The sequence below is a fragment of the Corvus kubaryi genome, unplaced genomic scaffold (assembly GCF_017639235.1).
Source record: "Corvus kubaryi isolate FWS band 111438036 unplaced genomic scaffold, C.kubaryi_AGA036_p1.0 37193, whole genome shotgun sequence".
Taxonomy (NCBI): domain Eukaryota; kingdom Metazoa; phylum Chordata; class Aves; order Passeriformes; family Corvidae; genus Corvus; species Corvus kubaryi.
In genome coordinates, this window is record NW_024581055.1 from 25,161 (window position 1) to 49,438 (window position 24,278).

The following is a 24,278-nucleotide window of genomic DNA, read 5'->3' on the forward strand; positions in this document are numbered from 1 at the left end:
TCCAACATGATACAGACACTACTGACAGCCTGTCTGTACTGTGGCATGCTGTGCCTCCAGCCTCTGCTGGGCAGAGACATTCTATCCGACAACAAAATGTCCAACCTGCACCCTGGGGGCTGTCTTCAGATATTGGCCCAAGGTACTGCAAATTTGCAACACTATTAAGGCAATGATAATCTCTTAAATACAACCACAGAAAGATCCTTGCTTCTTACTCCTCAAGAAACCAATCAGGTAGGGCAATTGTACAGCTGCAAGAATACTTCAACACCAAATGGGCTTTAAGTCTAATAAAAATCTTCGTTAAAACACAGAATAAGGGAACATAAAGAAGGAAAACTGACATTTGCTGGGTAAAATAAAATTTAAAAAAAATATAATTCTGTAAACCAAATTTTCTCTGCTCACATCTCCTTGAAAATGCTTCATTTCTTCAGGTTTGCTCTTATTCCAGCAACTCCATGCCTTTCAGAGTGCAGACATGACCTGCAGAGTCAGCCAGACCTACCAGAGATGTTCTGGAGAGCAGTATAAGAAACTGTGAAAGAGGCATCTGTCCATGAACACTGCTTGAACAGCCCAACATGCCCTGCACAACACTGTACTGACCCAGAAACATTCAAACCTCAATTACCTTTCTGAAGCTGCTGCCATCATGTCCACATCTTGCTTGTTTCCTGCCGCTCCTCCATTTTTTATCATGTTTCCCTGCTGCTGCTCCAGTTTTCCTTCTTTTTCTGCCCTTTCCAGAATTACTACCACCTCTTCCTTATACATCTAGTGTTGCCAGCACCACTGGCTTCTTGTAAGAGCTACCTGGGAACGGTTCTGCTCTCAGACATTTTGGGAGGCTGACTGTCTCCTCTTCCAGGTCCAGGAACTAGACAATGTCACTTGAACTTGCCCTGCATACCCTTATCACCAATAGTGGTAATGCATACTTTGTGCAGTGGAATTTAAAGAAAATAAATTTAGAAATCCCTAGCAAAATTTCAGAACCATGGCTCTACAGCCAGAACAGTTACTTTGGACCCTCAAGCTCCTTCTCTCCTACCATAACTATTCTCCTGGCAGCTGATTTAAACTACCATTGCACCTGTGAAGCAAGACCCTTGGCAGACACCCAAGATTATAGTCTGAATCCTACCTGAAGGGATCCATCCAGTGAGTAACAACTCCAGCATGCACAGCTATACTGCTTTCATAAGGATGTCCAGTCTTGGAAGATGCCAGTTCAGAGATGAGATACAGTCAAAATTCAGCTCAAGGAAGAAAGACACCAACATGGTGCTGGGTGGGGTTTTAGAGTCACTATACGGACCATAAAGTCTCTTCAGCTGCCGACACACACCCAAAACCACTGCATTTGGTTCACTCTCAGTACCCCTGTGTTCCACAATAATGTCAAGTCCATATCCAGAAGGCTCTCAGAATGACATATTCTTCCATCTCCAGTTACGCAACTCAATCTCATCCAGGCAGGAAATGATAAAAGTTATGTGCAACTTGATTGCTTTGCAGCTTAAATAAAGCAGTGGCAAGAAGCCACTGCCTTTCAACAAATTCTTCAAATTTCTTAGCCATGCACTTTACCACACAGACCTAAAATCTGTTCTCCTCTCTGTATGGTGGATTCTCAGAGAACAGAAAAGCAAGCAACCAAAGGATTCTCAGTAGTTGGGAGCAAAAACTAAAGAGAAGACTTACATCTCTAGGGCAAAGAGAAAGCATCACACTTCATCTCTTCAAACACACCAGAACTTTACCACCCACAAAGGCAAAGCTAAGCAGGGGGAAATTCACAGAGACCTGATCAACACTGTAAATCAAATATTCTCTTGTCCAAAAATCAGCAAACGCTTGATCTTCTTGCTCTCTAAGAGTAAGATACAGATCTTTGACTCTGCTTCAGCAAAAGGAACTTTAAATTGCAGACATATTAAAATGAAAAGCCTTCCCCTAAACGCACTGTGTTTCATTTACAATTTCTCCTTGAGAAATCGAAAAGGAAAAAAAATAATCGTATGTAATAAATGAGTGGTCATGTCAGCAATGAACTCCTGCAAAGGTCTCAGCACAACTGCTGGGAGAGCTCACATGAAATCAAACAGGTCTGAATGGGAGGCTGACAGGAACGGTGGAGCAGCACAGCTACAGCTTGCTCTCTCTCCAAGCTCTCCAGTGTCATCTTCACACAAATCAATACAGCTTTAAGTTCAAATACATGAGTGAAATGTTGGAAATCTGCCAAATCCTTCAGAAAGCTTCCCCTGGTTTACAGTGTTACTTTGTTTTTTTTCAGTTTCCATTAGCATTGAATCCCTAACAAGTCAAATCAGGAAGCGAGTATCTGATGATCCCATGATCTGTGTGCTATCCCCCAGACAAATCTCCATCAACTGCTGAAGTTTCCTTCAATGAACTCTCAGGCTGGACACAAAACCTCCAGGATGCTTCCAGGGAAGTTGTGTCTGGGATTTCAAACAAATGAACAAAGTTATTAGCGGATAGTCTATTCCCAATTGACGCAAGAAAATCTGGCTGCCAATCTTATAAGCAGTATTGTGTTAAGAGCTCTCTAAGTATATCTTAAGGGTGAATTTCTATGAACCTCAACATAGCATAAAAACCTCAAGCAGAAAGCACAGAAAAGATTAAAATCCGTGGTTTTGCCTTTGCATATAGAGTAACTTTTTAGGAAGCATAATGAACAGTGGTAGCATGGAGACTAAAAATCAGGAGACAGAAAAGACAGTGATCACTGTCTCATCATTATAAAAGTCCCAAGTTAAATAGAGAGTGTCCATATCAGAGCTGGAATATAGAGGCATCTCACTCAGAGCAGCAGCAAGATATGTCAAAATTTGCAGAAGAAACAAAATTAGTTAGGTAACTCCTGAAAAAAATGGACAAGAATGTAAAAATGGTCAACCCAAAGCAGAAAAATCAGTGACTTAGCAGACTATAGAAATATCATGAATAATAAAAGGAACAAGACAATATTTACTGAGTGCAAAATTGCAGTGCATGAAAAACACTTGTAGACAGTTCTATAAAAGCTTAAACAACAACAACAAAACTCAAAAAAAGGTGAAACGAATGCTGCAGAGGAATAAAATGCAAATTAGTATGGGCAACAGTCTACAAAATCAGCTGCAGCAGCTTATTTGGTAGTTGTATACGGTACTTTCTCAGGAGAGAATGAGGAGTTGTATAGTGACAGGCAGTAAGAAGAAGCCAGGCGCATCGAAAAATTATTTTTCTACAGTGATTGGGAGGAATGAATTTTTTACCTGAGAAAAGAGAACATTAAAGAACTTGAAAGACAAATTTAAAACATTGACTGATTAAAGAAGGAGATTAGGTGTTCACATTTTCCTTATCTCATAAAGCAAAAAAGCAGAACACATAAAATTACACCACAAGACAAGTGTTTCAGAAAAAAACCCAAACTGCTTTCTGGCAACAACCCATTATCAATTCCTAAGTCATCTTAAAATCTGAAAGTGGGGAAAAGATCCCAATTCACAAAACTAGGGAGAGAGACACTATGATGGTATTCTGATGCTACTACTTGTTTTTAACCTAAAAATGGAGAACCTGGAAGCAGATAATTTAGTTCGGAAACTGCAACTCTACACGTCTGGCAAACAGAATGTCCCACACTAGTTCACTGCAAAAGAGTGACAGTCCCTGGATGACAGTCTCTGGTTTGGGTGAGACCAATGTACTGTCTGTGGTGCCAGGACCTGGAGTAGGAGCCTTTGCTTGTGACATGGGTCTCATCCCTCTTTCTGTCAGGAGACCCTGGTTCAAGCTTTGGGATGAAAATCATTTCAGTTTTAAATTATTGTTATGCCCACAGCTGTCTATCTCAGGCTTACACAGTGGAGAGAAATAGGCATTTTTTAGGGCATTATTTGTCTATATTCTTTTAAACATCCGCTTCTGTATGAGAAGAATTGTGCCCTGAACACCATTGCCTATACCAACTTAATCCCACAACTATGAAGGGAGCCGAGAGCAACTAGCTCACATATAAATGAATAAAATAGATATGTCTATACTTAGCCAAATAAATCCCACTCCCAACGTTCACCATGGACTTAGAGCTGCAGAGATTTTTCAGTAATTCATTCTTCTTTAACGACATCTACTGGTCTGGAGTTGAGTGTTTGGTTTCTGTTTCTTTCAGGCCATGGAGCTTGCTGTATCTATCAAACAGCCCTGTCTGCCTGACTACCTCCTAAAAGTTCTTTCTGGAATTCTGACCACGTGGGTCTTCCATGAAGTCAGTACAAGGACTCTTGCTAATGCTGCTCTGCAGAAAAGGAATTCTGAGACTCTCATGACAGATGCAATCCAAGAATGCAGGACTGGCTGAAGAAGGGTAGAGAACACAGCAGTGCCCAACAAGCAGAAAACTACCAAGGCAGGATCTAAACTGGAAAAGCTGGCAGCTGAAGGGGGCTGCTGACAGTGGTCAAAGGACCTGACAGGTGGGGAAGGCGACTTCCCCCTTCAACAGCTGCACAACCCCCAGGCCTCCTCACTTCTTGAGCCATCCCACAGCTGTCACCGGGTTCAACAGCAAAACTGTTCTCAGGAGATCCAAGTAGGATCAACAAGACAAACATATTCTGTGCACTATCCTCAGGAAAAAAATGCTTAAACCACTTCCCCCTAAAATTTCCCCAGAATGGTTAGTCTTCAGACAGAAAAAAACCCCCAGCCTGAGCAACACTAGACCATAAATCTGTGGTTCCCTACGACTGCTTCTACAGCTGAATCACTGTGACTAACACCGTAACTGCAATTACAGCTGATAATTCTGAGAAATCCTGCATATTCCCTACATAATTTTACATACCTCAGACAAATTCATATTTCTCCCAGGATTACAGTCCCAGTTTGAGAATCACTGTTTTAAGGCAAATATTTCAAAATTACAAGAGCTTCGATGAGAGATGGAAATGCAGAGATAACTTCTATTGCTGTTACCAATTCTGCAACTATAATAAAATGAAAATACTTAACTTTAAGAAAAACCCAAGTTTATCTAGATTTAGCTCTATTTTGACAGGTCTGCTAGGACTACCTATATATGAATTTGAAAAACATCTGTTTGATCATTCTCTAGATGCTGAGTAACTGATACTTAAAATATGTTTGCTGAGCCTTAGATGGAAACAGAATTTTCTGTCTACAGTTTCCGTAGAGTGTTGTGCCTCCTACACTCTTCCCTATCCCAGACACTGAATATCTCCATTGCACAGCTTACAGCTGGGACCTTGTGTACCTGTTAAGTCCCTCATTAAAGAGTTTGCCACAGAATAAACAATTTCCTGCTGATTTATGAATTCCAGTCAGAGTCTTCAATCATTTTTAAACATGGCCAGATTCCTAGCTAGTTTAAAAGAATGGTGTTCTACCCATATCAAGAAGGTAAGACAAATTATTTCTTCTGAGAGTCCAATCTACTATGTACAACACTTTTTAATAATGAACTTGTGATTTAGACCCTCCACAATACAGTTTCCTATCTATCTAGGTATGTTAATGGAACGTAATAGTTTTTTGTGTTTTTTTGTTTTTTTTTTTTTACTGTTGTTGTTGGAGGTTTTTTTTTGCTTCACATATATCAACTGGAAAAACATCAAGAGGTAAAAGCCTTCCACATTTTATCAGATACCTGTACAGCGACAAACACAATGGAATATTGATCTTTGTTGGGCTGACTCCCATCACTGTAGTACAGACAAGAATGACAGCTTTACTTCACAGCAGACATACAGCTACAAACCCCTTCATTCTATGGGAGTTACTAGATGAATGAATATGAGCTACCCCATACAGTCACAAGAAATTAAATGAGACATGAAAAGAAATTCTTCACAACGAGAGTGGACAAAAACTGTAACAGACTGCCTGATGAGGCTGTGAAACCTCCATCCTTACAGATTTTCAAAACTCAACAAGGCCTTGACAACCCTGTTTTTAGCAGAAGATTGAACTAGGTAACTTCAGTTTCCTCCTATCTAAACTCTTCCATGATTCAAATTAATAGACTCAGAAAACTTAGAAAAAGACCATTTCAGTGGGATATTAGGAAGAGTGAAGTGCTGGACTTGATCTAATAGAAAGAAACTGCAGAAAACGTCATCAACTCTCTTCTCACACAAATAATCATTTCTGTAAGTAGTTCTTGCCATTGTATGTTCTGTTATTCCAGAAGTTCCACTTTTGACCGAATTTGAATTGGAAATGTAATACATACCTTCAGCACACTCCTCTAATCTCTTATTTTCTCATTTTTTATCATTTTAATACAAAGTTCCCAAACCAGTGTTTATCTATCCCTAGGGTATTATTCCCCTTATTAGAGACTTTCAGAAGCTAGAGCAGGTAATAGCCAGAATTTTCTCTTTTCTCTACCACTTTTCTATGCACGCTGATTCCCAGCTGTTTGCTCTTAGGAGCTTTGTCTGAACTGTTCCAAAGCATTTCTGTTAATGGGACTTTTACTGGAAAGGTATTTCCACCATTTACTACAAGAATTATTTTCCTCCCCTGACACAATCTACAAATTTTTCACAACATACCTTCATTGGCCTCTTCAGTGCTTCCTGAATATCCACGCGCTTCCGCATAATGGTCTGGTCTAGTTTGCGTTCAAAGGCCAAGAGATCCATGTAGGCCTGGGACTCAGGAACCAGCTCCCGGATCTGAGAAGGAAGCAAGGAATGTCCAAGCACTGGAAGCGCGAATCTGCCATGTTCCAGAACAGCAATACTGACACACTCCCAGCCCCTGGAGAGATGTGACCAGAGTTCTCCCTCTGACAGCAGTTCCCAGACAGCGAGGCAGGTCTCAGTGGCATGGGACAAGCATAGACTGAAAAGCGAGAGCACGGAACGGAAGCTAATGGATTCTGGAAGATCCTGTCTGAATCCACAAGGCCTGAATCATGGCTGTTTTCTTCAAGAGAGGTTTAGCTACGGCAGCCAGGGAACCGCTACTCTCAGCAATCCGAAGTACAGTGAGTTTGTCCAGTTCAAAACTAAAGAGTGCTGCATCTCTCTAGACTAAAAGAGTGTTCATGTTGATGTTTCAAAACCAAGTGTTACCCATTGTAAGTAAAAACTGTCACGTAGGATGCCAGCCTTTGCCAGCGTATCTTCCTGGCTGAGGTGAAATTGACCTTCACGTCAAAGTTTCAACACGATCAGGTATCAGGTGTCAACTTATGATCCTGCCAACTTTTATTGGTACTTTAATACATAGTTAACTACGTGAGTTCTATTGACAACCCCCCTTTTTATTTTCTGTTTTACAAGGAAGTTAGCAGAGGTGGGGATATGAAGTAGGTTGGAACAAAGACGTAAAGAACTGAGCTTAGAAATGGGTAAGTATACCCTTAAATGAAAATACTGGTTCTTAATTTGGAATACCTCATGCAGGCAAACCATAAAAAAAGGTACTGTAAGTAATTAAAACAGATCTACCAGACAACCTTGTCTATTTCTACAATATTCACTGTAGCTTTCACCTATGTAACTAAAATACTTAACTGTTATAATATTTCCGTAGGAATTAAAAGTGAGTTGGTATTCCTGTTTTGCTTTAGAATCAAAATTAGTTACAGTTAAAATTACAGTTTATATCTGGTGTAAGACACAAACATACATGTGAGAGACACCAGGCATACACTTGTTCCCTGTGATCTGCAAGGACATGAGAACTATTGCACGAGGTCATGCCAAGAGCTGGCTCTCCTAGTACTCTGACAAGGTTTGAAAGTTGCTGCCTTTTAATACCCACAATAGCCCAAGGCAGAGCGTTCCAGAACCTCACCAGGCAATGTGGGAGGAAGTACCTCCTTTTGCTCATTTGGAACCAGCCACCAGTGAGCTTCATTTGATGTCATTTCCCTGCACTGCTGGAGCAGTGGTGGGCAGGCATTCCCTAGGCACCTTTCCCACATGTTTTACAGGTTTTTTTCATCCCTTTCTTAATAATTTTCTTTTCCAGCCTGAAGACAAACAATTTCTCCCTGCTGTATTTAGACTGATTAAGATTATCAAATAAATGTCTCTTTCAACCTACTCTGTTTGTTTTGAGATGGTAGAGTAACTGCTCTACTTACAGCAAGATTGATACTTTGGAAAAGCAGAAACCACAGAGCAAAAAATTGTGTTCGGCTTTAGCTGAACCATTATATTTTTAACTGCTTATATGCTTTCTCAATGTGTTAGTATCAGCAGAATAATAAAAGAAACATGAGCACGAAGAGCAAGCATTACCCTGGAAACATCAGGGAATTGACAGACAGCTTGCAGAGTAAGGGCAGCGAGGCAGTGAGTGCAAATCTTTGGACCCAACGAAACACCCCAAAGGTTTCTTCCTGTTCTGCACAGATAAAAAGATTCCTCAATTCCTTGCCTGGAAATCAATCATGGTGTGCTGCAGTCAATTAAAAATTCTGGACCAAAAAAGTAGCTTCAGACCTTTGATGCCAAGTTCCACCAGAGTCAGTTTGTGAACCCCCCAGGCACATGGTGAAGCAGGGAGAGGCCTACAGAGTCTTTAAGATACAGCCTATACAACACAGATGATACAACCTTTCAATGGGTACTAGACCCAGGATCTAACAAAATTTCTAGTAAGTTTGTAGAAACAGCAGAAACCTTCAATAAATTTTTCTATTCCACACCTTTACATCTTTTACCACATGAAAGTGAAAGGGCAATTCCTATTCCATTCCTATAACCAAACTGGATGTTAAACATTATAAGATGTTAAAAAGCACAAACACTTTAAAATCAGCCAAAGACAAAACTGCATCTAATTCCTTGAACTGCAAATGGCCACAGGTTGGGAGAGCATTTGAGAGAAGAATTGTACTGGCTGTGTTTGTATTCTTCTCTAGGGATGTGTTATGGTCCCAGCAAAGATAGGATTTTGGGCTAGATCAAAGGCTCACTCAGGCCAGTTTTGGCAGCTCTTACAGTCTTTTGCTTTCTCACCCTACTAATGGAATAATCTTTTGGAGGCATGATAGTGTTTATGTGATACTGATCTGCACAGCCTGCCTAATTCCTTCTTCTTGCATGGTTTGCCCTAACTGAAAAGTTCATAGCTCCATGCAAGTCTACACTCTTCTACAAAAGTTCTAACTACAAATGTGAAAAGAGTATTTCAATACTTAAATTCTCCGTTCTGGCCTTTATCTAGTAGAAGAAACTCCAGAAAGCACCGAGCAGTAGCAGAAGCAGCATCTTGTCAGCCAAGGTTTTGAAGCTTATATAGTAACACTTTATCTTAGAATTACTTGGATAACTGGAAGAGATTACTATTAACATTAGTAAGACACTGTCTTTCTAGAGGCTGGAGTTGTTTCTCTTTCTATTGTGAAAACTCAAATGTTTCAAACTTTTAAAAGTTAGTAAAAAGCAATTATTACTAAATTCTGCATTTTTATCCTTGATTTCCACAGGTTTTTTTATCAATGGTGACAAAAAAATGGCCAACTTGCAAGTGGGGGCAGTGAGGACAGTGTGGAAGGAATGGCCTGATGGGAGTCTCTCACAAGTTCCTTGTAGGAGCAGCAGAGTGTGGGGGCCCCACCACACCTGCCTGTAAACAGACGTGCAAGGATCGTGAGACAGAATCAGAAACCAAGGAACAGCTGCAACACTACAAATTTTGGGATACGAACAACATCCTTGGATAGCTTCTATGGCTGTCACAGTATGACAGCTTGGAAGGCAACGACAGCAGTCAGCAGGCTGGGGAAAGCAAGGAGGAAGCCTTCTGCAAGAAGATCAGCAGCAGAAGGAATGCTAAGGAAAACCCAGGTCTGGGTCTGGTTCTGCTGCTCTTGTCAAAAGCCACAGAGAAAGCTCCATGTTGTCTTTGGCTCCACTGCTCCTGGTTAAGGCCTGTCCTCAGGCCTCCCAGGGTCCTGAGCCCAAGTCAGTCAGGGCAGCAGGGCTGTTCAGAGGGACCCTGATAGGCCGCAGAAACAGGACGGCGCTTCAGCATGGTAGAGCCCAGCATGGGAGAAGTTCTGCTCCTGGGACAGAATGATGCCGTGCAGGGGCACAGGTGGGCATCGGCGGGGTAGAAAACAGGTTGGCAGGAGAGGACTTGGGGGCCCTGCTGGACAGACAACAAGTGCAGAAGGAGTCTGTGAGGTAAGGCAGCCATAGCAAAGGTCAGCTGCAAAAGGGGCCATATTAGCGCAGGTGTTGCCATCAAGCCTGGGAAAGAGGCTCTTCCTTGCTATGCCATGCTGGTGAAACTGGATCTGGACTGGTGGGCACAGGACCACAAAGATGTGACACTCTGGAGCAAGGCCCGCAGAGGCTCAGTAGGATGGTGGGGGCTGGAGCACAGACCTGCCGAGAGAAGTTGCAAGAGCTTCTCCAGCCTGGAGGAGAAAAGGGAAAAGGGGATCGCCTGGGTGAGTTCGACTGCCATATGGACTGCTGAAGCACAGACAGGGCCAGCCTCCCCTTGGAGGTGCCTGAGATTAGGGTGAGAGGCAACAGAAATTCACTGCAGCACGGCCAATTCACTCCCTATAAGGAATTGGTTTGTAAAAAAACCTCTGACAAAACAAACAAAACACATGATGGTATTAAAACATTGGAACAGGCTGCCAAAAAATACTCTGGGGTGCCCATCCTTGGCTGGACATATTCAGTACCCATCTGGACAAGGTCCTGAGCAAGCTGATGTAATTTGAACCTCTTTTGTACAACAGCTGGCCTGCACAACTTTCAGAGGTCCTACTATTGTGCACCTCCAAGGTCCCAGAAAAAACCCAATAAATAAAATTGGACCTATTTCTGGCAGGAACAATTGGAGTTGCATTCTTCACTGGAGGACAACAGAGCAGTTTCAGCCATCTTGATTTTAAAAAAAAAATCACTAATAAATGGAGATTTGGCAGCTTCTTCAGAATTAGGCTACCCTAGAATTCCCTTCTTTGAGAGAGGTAACAAAATCCAAGACCCCTTACTCCCCCCATGTTTGACAAGCTCAATTTGATCCTGAGCTGGTTTTTTTACTACCTATGGCAGATGCACACAACCCACACATTTCACAGGTATTGTTGAGAACCAGAACTTTTAAATTTTAAGTGGCAGTGACTGAAGTCTGACTTGGCAGCTACCGGACAGTTTCCCCAAGAAGAAACTTTAGACCATAGCTTATTGACAAAAGTGTCTCTACCACTGAGGCTTCTATGGTGGTCAAAGAAAGACTGCTAAGGGCTGACACTCCTTATAAATCGTAACTGTGCCACCCCGCGACCCCTGAGAGAGAGTGGTTTGAGGAGGATTTCTGACTGACTACCACAGGGCCAGTATTATAGTCCAGTAAAATGGCAAAAGCAATCCATATTCTTGGTCCTCCTCTCTTAAGAGCTGGCAAGCCATTGCTGTTGCTAGGTCCCCTCAGAGCCTTCCTTCAGGATGAACAAGGCCAGTTGCCTCAGTCTTTCCTCATGTGCTGATCCAGTCATTCAATCAACCTGACAATCATGCACTGACCTCAGTCCAGTTGCCAATGTTTTTCTTGAATTCAGGATCCCAAAACTGGACACAGTGCTCTAGCAGTGAGCTAACAAGTACTGAGCAAAGAAGGGTAATCAAGTCCCTCAATCTCTTGGCTGTGCTCCTGGCCACAGAGCTGTGGACGCTGTTAGTCATTTTTGCTGACAAGGCATACCTCCTGCTCACGCTCAGCTCACCATCCAACAGCGCCTCCAGGGCCTTTCCAGCAGTGCTGCTTCCCAGCCAGGCAGTCCTCCTCTCTCCCAAGGAAGAACATTTGACTTAGTTGCAATTCATAAAGTTCTTGTTGGTTCATTCCTCCAGCCTGTCCACACGCATATCGACTGGTTTCCCCACCCAGTGATTGGTGTCATCTGTACATTTATAAGCAAGCATTGCACTGCCTCTTCCAGTGGCAAAGATGCTGGACTGAACAGCTGCCAGGACACATCCCTGCTGTACTCTGATGTCAGTGTCTTCATGGCCAAGTGCAACCATTAGCCACCTTCTCAGCCTCATCACCTAAGCAGATGGCTGTCAGCCCATTTAGACCAAAATGTCCCAACCTGGATACAAGACTATTATGGATGACAGAGTGGCCTTGAAAGGACACTGTTGGTGTGTCAGATGCAGCCTGTTGGGTATCATGGAGTTGTATGGGTCAACTTTCCTCAACTAATCCCTGGCCCAATCCCTGTCCACTGTCGGCTGTTACTCTTGGATGCGTTCACTGATCACTGGGCATGGGAGGCATTGTTAGTGCAGACTGAACAAAGAAGGCTTTGAGTGCTTCAGACTTACTGTCTCTGTCATCACTGGATCACCCAGTCCACTCGCCATGGGGCACACATTTTCCTTGGTCAGCCTTTATTACTAGTGCAATAGCAGAAGCTTTTCTTGTCCTTGATGTCCCTTGAAGATCTCAAGTACAGCTGAGCTTTGACTTTGCCGATACCATTCCCTGTATGCCCAGGCAACATTTCTAAACTCCTCCTCTGTAGCCTGTCCCTGCTTCACTTCTTGTACATTGCCTTTTGATGTTGGGACCACCTCTGTGAGTTCCCTATTCTGGGCTCCTCATAAATTTGCTCGTTTTCCTGCCTTTAAAACAGGCTGCTCTTAAAGGTCCTTAAAGACCTCCCAGTTTCCCTGAGCCTTCAGACTGGCTTCTCAAGGAATCACACCTACTAGTTCCCTGAATAAGCCAAACCCTGCTTGTCTAAAGTCCAAGGTTTGTACTTGACTACTCTCCTTCCTTATTCCCTGCAAGAGCTTGAATTTCTTTATTTCACGGTTGCTATATCCAAGGCTACCACTGATTATCACACCCCTTAAAATCATCTTTCTTACAAGTGAATGGCAGATCCAGGTGTTCCTCACCTCTGGTTGACTCAGATGGAGAAAGAGGTGGACAACAGCCATGCAGTGACCAAACCAGAGCAGGACAGCTATTATGGCATGGGATCTGTGCAGAGAATTCCACATGGTGGTCAGTGAAGAGCAGCAGCAAAAATTGACTAAATATTTGCGTAAAAGAAAATGAAGTAGAGAGGCTGAAAAGGAGAGGACAGGTATACAAAAACCTGTCAGCACAGCTAGACAAAAAGTCCTCAGGAATTTGGGGCTGAGTGAGAAGAACAGCAGCCAATACTAAGAGACAAGTATGCCACCAAAGGAGGGGCAGTTTGCTGTTTCAAAGTTGCAATCCACTCAGCAAGTTAAACAAGGAAAAGCAGAAACAGGCACGGCTATGGAGCCAGAATGGTTTTCAGCTGAGACTCTTGCATCAGAATGGGTAGGCAAGGAAGCCAAAGAAACAGAATGGTGGATCACACTCACAGTTCCTGGGAAAAAATGTAATGACTCAACACTAAGAGAAAATAAGACTGACCAGAAGTAATGAGGAGGCAAGGCCTGGAGAAAGAAGTGCAATCCGAGGTGCAGTCATGTGTCCCTACAAACAGTTTGTGGTCTGAGGTCAAAATCGAGGTACAACTGCTAAACTTGGGTCACAAAGGCAACATCAGCTCCAGAGATTTAGGTCCCTGGCTATGAATGAAGATGCCTCTGCAGTTCTCCAAAACTGAATGAGGGTTTTGGTGACAACCAGGTGTGAACAAGGGAAAGATCCAGAAGTGAGGAAAATGGGGCAGGAAAGAACCTGCTGGACAGAACTGGAGTTAATGTTAAATACACTATAAAAAATATTAAGCCTTGCTATGTTACTCAGTATGTCAACTGAGCTTAACCAAGTCCTTGTGTTCATTAAAACTGCATTTTAGACAAAAGAAATGCAGTCAATACAAGCAACTTGCATTTAAGTAAAGCATTTGACATACAGTCATAAAGGGAACCACTCCTTAAGACTGAAAAATGGGGATTGGAACAAGACCTGGCATAGCAAATAAGTATTAAGCAGGAAGTACCTCATGGACCATTCATTAATAGTTCTTGTACAAAAAGGAGAAGTATGCTAAGAAAACTTAGTAATGACAAATTTGGGTGTCACTGTCATTGCAAGGCAGAGGATAGTACAGAAAATGTGAGGAAGCTCAGAACTGTATAATGGAGATGGGATGAAATATAGCATTACAAAGCACAGGATCATGCCTCAGAGTCTAAATCCTGCTCTAATATGGGAATTCATCAGTTGCATATGACAGAAAGCAGAAATACTTGTATTAGCCAATCACAGAATGACCAGAGGCTGTATCAGTGTGGAAAGGCCATGAATAAAAAACAGCACAGCCATACCAATTTGCAGTGCTCTTTCCAGTAAAGATAAAAAATGCAGGAGTGGCATTCAAGCACTGGTGATACTGGTAATCTCTCCTACTACGTATAGTTCTGGTTTATTGAGAGGTAGATTTAAGAAGGTTTGAAAGAGGTTAATTTAACCTGGAATAGATAAAACAAGTGACTAAGAGGATTTCAAGAGGGGAGCCTCTCTTACTTGGGAAGCTAAAAGCATTTCCCTTGCTGAGCCTAGCAAAACAAAAAAACCCAAGCTGCCAGATCAAAAGTATGTCTCAAGTAACTAGTCTTGAGGTGGCAGTTGTGTCATGGCTTCCACAACAGAGGGAACCAGACTGGAAGTGCCAGGATGTCCTATGCAGTTCCCTAATCCAATCTTCCTATGTGCAACAGTTTGCCTGGAGTGGCTCAGTGATCCTACCCAACAGCACTATGCTCCAGGACTATGGCACAGGCTTAACCAGAGAGCCTGGAAATCCAACAAGAGGTTATCAGTGCCAACTGCCTGAGTCATTACCCTAGTGAGGAATACTGAGAACCCACTGCTACATAAGATCATTTTCAAGAGTAAAATGTATTTAATAGCCTCCTCTCTCCCCTTCAAAGTTCTCAGAAAACATAAGCAGGAGTCTGCAAAAAGTCTGTGGGTAACAGATGCTGACTGACTGGAAAACACTCCAGAGGTAGTTCCAGAAAGCTGGAAGTTTTACCCTGTGTTTCACATGCATTCCACAGCCACCAGTGCAAACCCTCCACTTGACAGGACAATGATGTGCACAGCATTTCTTCATCTCACAGATGGTGTACGGGATTTCTGACACACTACTGCAGCCTGACAGAGTATCTTAACCCAGACAGAGGTCACATCATAGACACCAGCAGTGCAGCTGCACTGATAAAAACCCCACTGCAGAAAAGACCTCTAGCAATTGCTTTATTACTCCAGTTAAAGCTGTTGGCTGTCAGCAACAAAGATACTGAAAAGTAAGAATATTTGATGACAGCATGGTTCTGAAAGCATCTGTAGAGATTTTTGACACACCTATAGAAGTCTCTACCTATTAAAGAATTATCATGGACTTGGTAAACAGAGTCAGCGGTCTTCTGCTGGCAAAAAAGTTTGATTACCTCTGAGACTTTTAATTTTATAAAGGCAACAGGCAAAATAAAAATCCAAAACAAAAACACTCCCACAACCAACATAACAAAAACAACCAAACCAACCTAAAAGCACCTCGAAATGAACGTACATTTGCAGCAACAGCCTCGCTATATGGGACGTATCATTGTCTGTGAAAGCAGTTTGTGTGGGACAGACAAAACTGACAGTACAAGAAACTTAGCCTTCATTATAAAAACGTACAGACCACCAGTAGAGCAAGAATGAGGCTTCAACACAACAACCAGGAGGCTGCAAGTAGTTCAAAGGTCTGGGTTTAATGGTAGCTTAGTCTTTCAAGCAACATGAGATCTAATGGCTTACATATGAGAGGCTCTGCTTTCAGAAGGTGGCAGGAATGACAAGAGAAGAAGGGATAGTATGACATCAGGAGTACCAAAGTGGGCTCACCTCTTTGGATGGCTGGTAGTAGGCACCTGTGAAATGTCACAGAACAGACTTTGGAGCCTGCCAGCAAATTTGGGCTCACACTAGCAATGGAGCTTGAAAACTTGAAAAGGATATGGAGGAAAAGGACACACCTGTCCAAGGGATTCTGAGCCTAGAAAAAGCACCAGTCAAAGCAACTGAGACTAAGATGTGACAAGGGTGTGTGTTTTGAAGCCTTTTGAGACCAAGCAGGTTCTTGGGGACTGTACTGAAGAGGGTAAAGGAAAGGAAAAGTCTGGGAGTAATGAGAGAGGAGAACAGAGAGAAATCCCAATGTTTAGAAAGGAAGTAGATGATGGAAGCATTGAGGATCAAACATGGGCAGATGCCAAAAGCTAGACATATCCCCAGGGATAAGAGAATTAGTAACTCTCCAGACAATACAGACCCCTTGGACTCTGTTGTTTACATGGGTTCACTTCAGTCCTACGGTGATACAACCACAAAAATCACAACCTGGAAGCTCTACTGGGCCAGAGACCTGAGTCTGAGCCCACCCCCTCAGGTACAGCCACACTCTGGACCAGGTTTTGGCCAGCCTCAAAAATGGATCAAAAGCATTCTGGAGACCCGAGGGCCCCAGTGCCGAGCTGTCGCTTGACAGCCCAGCACCACGGTCCCTCCAGCAAGCGGCAGTGCTGGCTCGGCTAACCCAGGCACGAGGCCGCACAGGCCGGGCTGCTCCACGCTCCCAGCCCCCAGCCCAGCCCCAGCCTGGCTCTCCAGACTTTCACCCACTGTCTACTTACTTTTTAATTAGATTTTTAAACAAAAAGTGAAAGAATTTTCTAAAATTCCTCTAATTACACTAAGATGCTGAACTGATTGTGAAGGGAATAGGAAATGAAAGCGACTCACCCTCTGAGGGAGAATTTTGTCAGCCATCTTCCTCCTCTTGGCACTGTACATTTTTTAAAGAAAAAAACACGTTACCATGGTGACAGATCTAGGAGTAACGAGGCCACCTGCTAAATTATCCTGACATCTCCACATGCTGGTGCACAGCTGTGCATGCATCAGCAAAAGGGTCTCACCCATGCCCAGGACCTCGTACCCCTTCTCTCAGCAGGCTGGGGAGGCAGTTAGGTAAGAACAAATCAGGGCTGTCTGTTATGCATCCTGGAAAGAAGTCTGTAAGTTCTTTGATCACAGCATCTTCTGTGGTGCAGGGTGGCAATGTATGCAAGTGCATGTGCACACGCTGCTTCCAGGTACAGACAAGCGTGCAGGAGGACAGTCTCACGTGTGGCATGCACAGACACACCTATGTGTGTGCACATCTGAGTGGCTGAGCACTCAAATGGCATGTGAACTCGCTCAAACAGGCAACACGCATTTATTCAATCATGCCCAAAATTAAGTGCTGAAGAACACACACATATATGTGTGTATTTCATATGATGTATGAAAACACACACATATGTACACCCTTCATTCCTTATATATATACATACACACTTGTTTTATTGTAACATATTTGCATGAGCGGTCTTCTGCTGGCAAAAATTTGATTACCTCTGAGACCTTTTAATCTTATAAAGGCAACAGGCAAAATAAAAACCAAAAATAAAAACACTCCCACAACCAACAAAACCAAAACAACAAAACAAAACTAAAATTGCATGAGTGATGGACAAAGGTAAAAGGCCTTACATTTCCACCTTTCTTCATTTTTATGAACACACACATGGGAAGATGTATGTGTGCCTGCAGAGTGTACACATACTGTGTCCATACCCATACATAGGCACATTTCTATAGCTATGCTTTTAAAAACACACTTTTACTCGTGGACATAAACACAAATGTGCATGTGCCTGAGAAACTGTACTGTCAGGAAGACTGTCAAATACACTGTCTTTTGAATTCTTCAGATTCTAAGAACTGTTTGTGTCCACCAAACCTGTCACCCAGCTTTCTCTAACAGGGCCAAGATGGAATTCAGGTCCTATTCTTCATCTCTTTAATTTGTGAGGCCTTTATCTTAAGCAGGAGATGAATCACTCCATCTGTGACAGACAAATGGGGGAAAGTAAACCACCTGCTGCTATTCTGCCATGTCACAAGGACACCCTCCTCCTTACTGTCTTCATACTGCAAGTCTGTCACCAGCAGTGTCCACATAAAAGCTGTTTCCATGCTCATTGGTGTGGCATACCCTCTTCCTATGTTTGTTAATAATAAGCCAGGATTGAAATATCAGATTCTTAGACTCTTTCCCATCCCCACATAAGTCAAGGCTGAGACACTCTTTGTGCCTGGAGGTACATTCAGTTACACCCAACTTAATAGGTGAACAATGTTCCTTTTAAAAAGTGTAGGAATAATGGGAATGGAATGTTACGTGATATGAAACTCCAATACCTTCCACAGCTTACAAATCAAATCTGCACTGAAACACTTCACAGAATCTGGAAGTAAAGGCTGAGCAAGCGCCAGCCTCCCAAAGGGAGTGGGATATGCACATACCGGCAACAACCCCACAGGCTTGCAAATAAAAAGCAAGAAACAAACAAAGCAACATCCCCAAACAATTTGGGTCTCAACCAGTTCTTCAATAGCCTATTACAGAAATGAGATTTTTGTCTCCACCAAACCTGCCAAGAAAGGACAAGTGCAACCTTCTTGGCCTGCGCTAGAAAACATGGAACGCACTTAACCCCAGAACTGGACCCAAGGTGACAGAAAAGTGTGCCTGAAAAAACAGAATGAGAAATGACAGGGAGGTGGAAACGAAAAAAGGGAAAACGTTCAACACATTATCTGAAGGGAAGGCATGGCAGAAGAAACAGAGAAGCTCTCTGTGTACCCAGGAAGCACTGCTGTGAACTGGGCTCAAGGCAGTTGAGATCACTGCTGGGTCCCAAATCAGAAACACTGAAGTTAAGAAAAGGGATGGGGAACTTTCTTCTGTGAGTTAGGCCATCAACTTTTAGAAAATACTGTCCTTTAATGCTCCCTGGAAACTAGTTAGCGACTAAAGTTTACCTTAATTATCCAGCAGGGGCAATTTTTCAGGTTATATCCACCCTAGTACCTGAAGGTTGGGCATTATTTTGTGCAGTTTCCTGCAGAATCTCCCGGGAGGTGCTATAGAATGTGCATTTTGGTTGGTGCCAGGCAAGGCCTCCAAGATGCACATGCACTGCTTGTGCTCACGTGCTGCACTCACACACATTCCTTCTGTGTTCAACCTTTTTCAATTGTTGTGTATTAATACTCTCAAGTTCAGTGTCCTTTCCAGATGCATCCCAGATACAAGCATTCCCAAGTCTGACTTGCTGATCCAAGGTATATAACCTGGTCAGAGCAGGGCTCCTGAAGAACTGAGCTTAGAGAGTCATGTTTTACCAACAACTGGATTCCATGACACCACCAGAACACTGTCTGAAGCTGTATATACATCTATAATGATTTTGCAAAAGGTAGCCCATGCAGATCTGCTATGTGTGTGCGGATCACACTCAACACTCAAGATTGATGAGGTCTAATATGTTGCAAAAAGAAATTAGCTAACTTATTTAAGAGAGAATGCATTCAGCAATGTACAAGGTGGGCATATCTAAAAAAGAAAGTTCCTCATAGAAATCCCTCTAATTTTATGGAATTACTTCCAGTGCATATTTGTTTACTTTATATGCAAAAACACTTGGGACAACTGCAAGTTTTATGACCACTCTTCTGAGTGATCATAGTACAAGTATTCACATGACAATGTGAAAAGTTTTTTCCACTTGTGCCATTTACAAACTATTTTGTTAGCCAGTCAGAAATGAGAGCAACTATACAGAACAGGCAACAAATAATACAATAATCTTACTATATTAGAAGAGAACTGTTCATTAACTCTAAAGGCTAAACATACTCAACAGATTTATGGCCTGACAAACCTGTGAAGTAAAAGCAGAGTAACTGCAAAACCAGACATTATTAAAGGTCGGTTTGTTCAAAACCATTCACAAACAAAAAAAAAAGAGTAAAATTTGCCAATGTTTTTCCTGCTTAAAAACTGACAATACATACATGTTCTATTCTGTCCCATTTGATCTTAGAGGTCTTACCCACTGCTAAACAGGTATCATCTCTGCTTCCTCAAATTGTCCTCCTGTGTTTTCCTTCCAGAACACTCACCTCCTAGCTCGGTTCTGAGTGGCTTGCTGCTGCTGCTGCACCTGCTGCTGCACCTGCTGCTGTTGGACCTGCTGTGGTGCAGTGCGTTTTCTTGTTGTTTCCATCACAGTCTGGGGCATCCCAGGTCGTACGGAGGGGCTTCCGACGTATGGGGGGCCTGGAGGACCCATGGGACCCCCCTGATGGGGCATTCGAGCTCCTGATGGCATCCCAGGGCGCTGGAGGAAAAGCAAAGCAGAAAGAAAAGCCAGTTTGGTTCCTGTTTCTGCAGCTGCCAAGACATTTGTACATCATGCGACACTGGCCTCAACAGATTCCCCGTTCTGACCATCCTGATAAGCACTAAGCAGCAACATAAAGCACGTAAGCTCTGTGACTGGTGTGTCTTGGATGTCATGAGGCATTCAGGGATAAAGGAGACAGGAAACAGGGAGGCAAAATACTAGGTTTGGGAAAACACTCAGTGGTCAGTGGCATATCCAGACCGGGTTACAGCTGGAAGCTCTACCTTCAGCCTGAAAAGAACACCCCATGGCAGCGACACATAGTCCAAACTGGTGCAGCTCACATGCTGCTCAGAGCTGCGAGCACACTCCCACTGCAAACGCTGCACTGCCGAGCAGGCAGCTCTGATCAGCTGGGAGACAGAAACCAGCACAGGCAAAACATCAGGATAAACACTTTGCATTAAGAGCCTTCTACTTCACCTACACCAGAGAGCAGTGTCGGTTCATAATGCAGCATGAATCCTTTAAGAAAAAGGTCATGTCTCCGATCAAGCCTTTAAACTAAAAAAAAGAATGAAATGGATGTGGGAGTTTGTCAGCAGCCCTGTAGGCATTCTAAAGCCCTGGCATTTATGTTGACTTCTGCATGCTCTTGAGAGACTCTCTGGGTCAAGCTTAATGCTGCACAAGACACACAGTAAACCCAATTCTGAATTCTAAAAGTTTATAGTCATCAAGGAAAACAACCAGTAAAATAATTACTGCCTGCAAAATGCAATTCAAAACAGAGAGACAAGCTTAGGCTCATATTGAGAATTATCAATATGTATATGTCCACATATATGCAAAAATACAGACACACACATTCTCTAGGCATTTGAACCAGGATGAGAAAAAGAATAACCATACAACAAAAGTCCTTTGAAAGTCAAGTCCCTCTACAAAGTATTTTAAGGAAACCAAGAGTCAGTGGCATCCATTATGGATAAACAATTGGTTAAAGGATAGAAATGAGGCAAAAGTAATTGGTTCTGAAAATAAAAGGAAGGCACATGTAAAATTCTGCTGGGACTTCTCATTTTCAGCATATTTAAAACAACCTGGGGGGAAAAAAAAGAACCAAAAAAAGCCAGGAAAAAAGCAAGGGAGTGAAAAAGTTTGTTGGTAATGTTAAATTATTCACGCTTGCAAGGACGAGGGCCAGTTTCAAGAACTGCAGAAGGACTTTATGAGACAGAATGAACACTTAAAAGGAAGATGCAAATGTACTTCAATACATATTGAAGTGAATTACAAAAGGGAAAAAACAATCCGAGAATCACAGACAATGCAATGGGCCCTAAGCTGATTGCTGTCCAGCAGAACCAAGGTCTTGTTTAAACAGACACTTCCAGAAAAAAAATCGGTTCACTGGTTACTAGAGGTCAAGAATGTCATTAAAGAAAAGAAGTAAGAGTGGAGGGAACATAGGATATCAGTGTGCCACTGGCCACGATGTGTCCACAAGTGAGGGTCTGTGCGCAGCTCTGGCTCCTGCAGCTCAGTCATGGCAGAGCAGAGCTGAAACAAGGACAACGAATGGCACAGAAATTCTTAACATATGGAACTGCATCCATGGAAGTAAAAGTAAATATATTGTGACTTTTCATCTGGAAAGAGGTGATCCAAGGTGATCTAAAGGGGCATCTGCCAGAGCTCTGCAAAATCAGGCATCGCCTGGGGAGGGCAGTTGGGTATTGACTGTTCACTGCCCCTGCTAGAGTAGTGAACCCTGGCCATCAGCAGAGGGGTCAGGCTCACAGACCACTGAAGGGGTGAGTTTGTCCCACTGTGGGTATCAGCCTGTGGAACCCTCTTCCAAAGGGGTGCTAACAACATCGAAGACATACTTGGCTCAGTAGTTGCAGACTGAGAAAGTACTTGGGAGAAATACTCTACTGGACCCCAAAATGAGATGCACACACCCCTGAGGGTACGCAAGCCAGTTCACTGGGGGTGGGAAGAAAATAGTTTGTGCACAGTCAACATATATAATTCTTTTTAAAAGTTTACTTCATCTTTATCTCATAATTTCTATGATTTCTAAATATGTAATTATGCATTATAATAAATCATAATTCTAAATATATTTGGACCGGCATCTCCAAATTAACCACACAAATCCACTGTAGCTCCCAAAGCCCCAGCTCAGTGCCCTCCCTGATCATCACAAGTCTTAGATATTTCTCACACTTGTATCTATAAAGGAAACTGGATAAAGGAGAGGAATGGATGACCAGCAAAGAACCAATATAACTGGTATGGACAGAGAGGCAAGGCAGGAGGTACGAGAGTGACCAGCGCAGGAATCCACGCAGGTGAATTCAGCAAGTGCCGATGTAAGAAAGCAATGGCAGGTATGGCCGTGGAGAGAGCAGCAGGCAGCAGACAGACCAAACTGCAGCTTTGTGCAAAGCTCCAAATGACTTCTGCCATGAACCTAGAGCCCCAAGAACAGCTGGAAGGGAACAGTGCTCTCTGTTCCCATGTATGTGCTCCCACCCTCTGACCCAGGCAGAGTCAGCAGAAAGAAATGGCCCAGAAAATGCTTCTCTCTCGAGCCTGCATTTAAGATTTGTCATCTGTCAAGCCATGCATTGTGGCCTCCTTCCAGCAAAAGGCAGACCACTGGGCCAGCTGCTGCCTGTCAGTCAGCCGGGGACATCTGACAGTCACTCAGAAGAGCCCGGATCCTGAGCACAGCCATCTCACGGAGACTGACTGGCCACATGGATAAAACTGAAGGCCCTTTTTGGTGCTCCTCTAAAGGACACCCCAGGGCTTGAAGAACAAGGTCAGCAAGCTAAAGCTACTCGGCCTTACATCTTTAAACTTCCTTCAGCTTCCTTTGTTAAGCACTAAAATAGAGAAACATAGAGAAAGGACAAACATGAGAAACGAGAGGCAGCTCCAGCAAAAGCACATTCAATCTCATTCCCTGACCACCTCATTCCTTCGCCTCTGTTCTCATGTTTCTATCTCTGATATCACTCATAGATAAAATATTACTCACTATGCAACTGTGCAACTGCCTTCCTGCTGCAAGCCCACCAGACTCCCAAGATTCAGAAATACTTCATCTATGTGAACTTTTATAAAAGAAGAATACACAAGCAGTACCTCACCTCATCTAAAAGCTGGTTTTGCTCTCAAACGCATGTGCGAGACAAGACAGTGATGGAAAATACATCGAATTTTTCACAATAGTGACATTAAAAAAAAAAGTCTTCATACTAAAGAGTATTCCAATCCCATTATGGCTTTTGAAAGAGATCTTGAAGGTGCATCTGCCTATGGACTAGGTCTCTCCCTCTCTTCCTCAGCAGGATGAAATCTGTCTTAAACAAGAAGCATCCATGGGAAATGCTGCAGTGCAAAACAGCACTGATACATCCTCCTTCTTGGGAAGTCATCTGCCTGAGACCCCCATCCCCGACTCATCTCTGTAACCACAGTCCTATCTCCTTTTTACCTCCATTGATTCCATTTACATGTATTAATCTGCACAAACACCCCACTGGACAGAGGGCAAAACCACTGTGGGCCACAGGAAATGAGGAAGACCACAGCCTGTCCCCAGTTGAAGGGACTGCTCTCACAGCTCTGAGAAGGTGAAGCAGAGAGCAGAGCAGAGGTGCCTGCAGAGCAGCAAGGCAAAGACAGCACAGTGCACAAAGGCACACGACCAGTATTACATGCACGTGTACTGGACCCCAAGAGTTCTGCCAATTGCCTGTATACATGTGCACAGCTACAGCTGTTCAAACCTGAGCACATGGTCAGTGCAGCAGGATACCACCTCCCTGACACCTGCTGCCATATCCCTTCACTGCCTTCCACTGACCAGTTTCTGAAGCCATGTTTGGCTTGTCTACTTTCTTCCTTGCCTGAACTTCCTGTCACATCAGAGCTCTGCCTCTGTCCTCTTTGTCATCCTTAAGTGAACTTCTGTCT

At 43.2% G+C, this 24,278-nt stretch overlaps 1 protein-coding gene across 12 annotated transcripts in view; it reads right to left on the bottom strand.

Annotated features, from left to right (window-relative positions):
- The window catches only part of SMARCD3 (SWI/SNF related, matrix associated, actin dependent regulator of chromatin, subfamily d, member 3), an 80,794-nt gene that overhangs the window by 23,304 nt on the left and 33,212 nt on the right, over nucleotides 1-24,278 (bottom strand). For 8 of the 12 annotated variants that reach the window (XM_042022251.1, XM_042022254.1, XM_042022253.1 and 5 more), the window contains 3 exons: nucleotides 20,059-20,276; nucleotides 16,786-16,828; nucleotides 6,606-6,728 (listed from right to left, as the gene is read on the bottom strand). In XM_042022251.1, the coding sequence (XP_041878185.1) occupies nucleotides 6,606-6,728; nucleotides 16,786-16,828; nucleotides 20,059-20,267 (375 nt within the window). In that variant the 5' untranslated portion in view covers nucleotides 20,268-20,276. The other 4 variants (XM_042022256.1, XM_042022245.1, XM_042022249.1 and 1 more) reach the window with 3 other exon arrangements.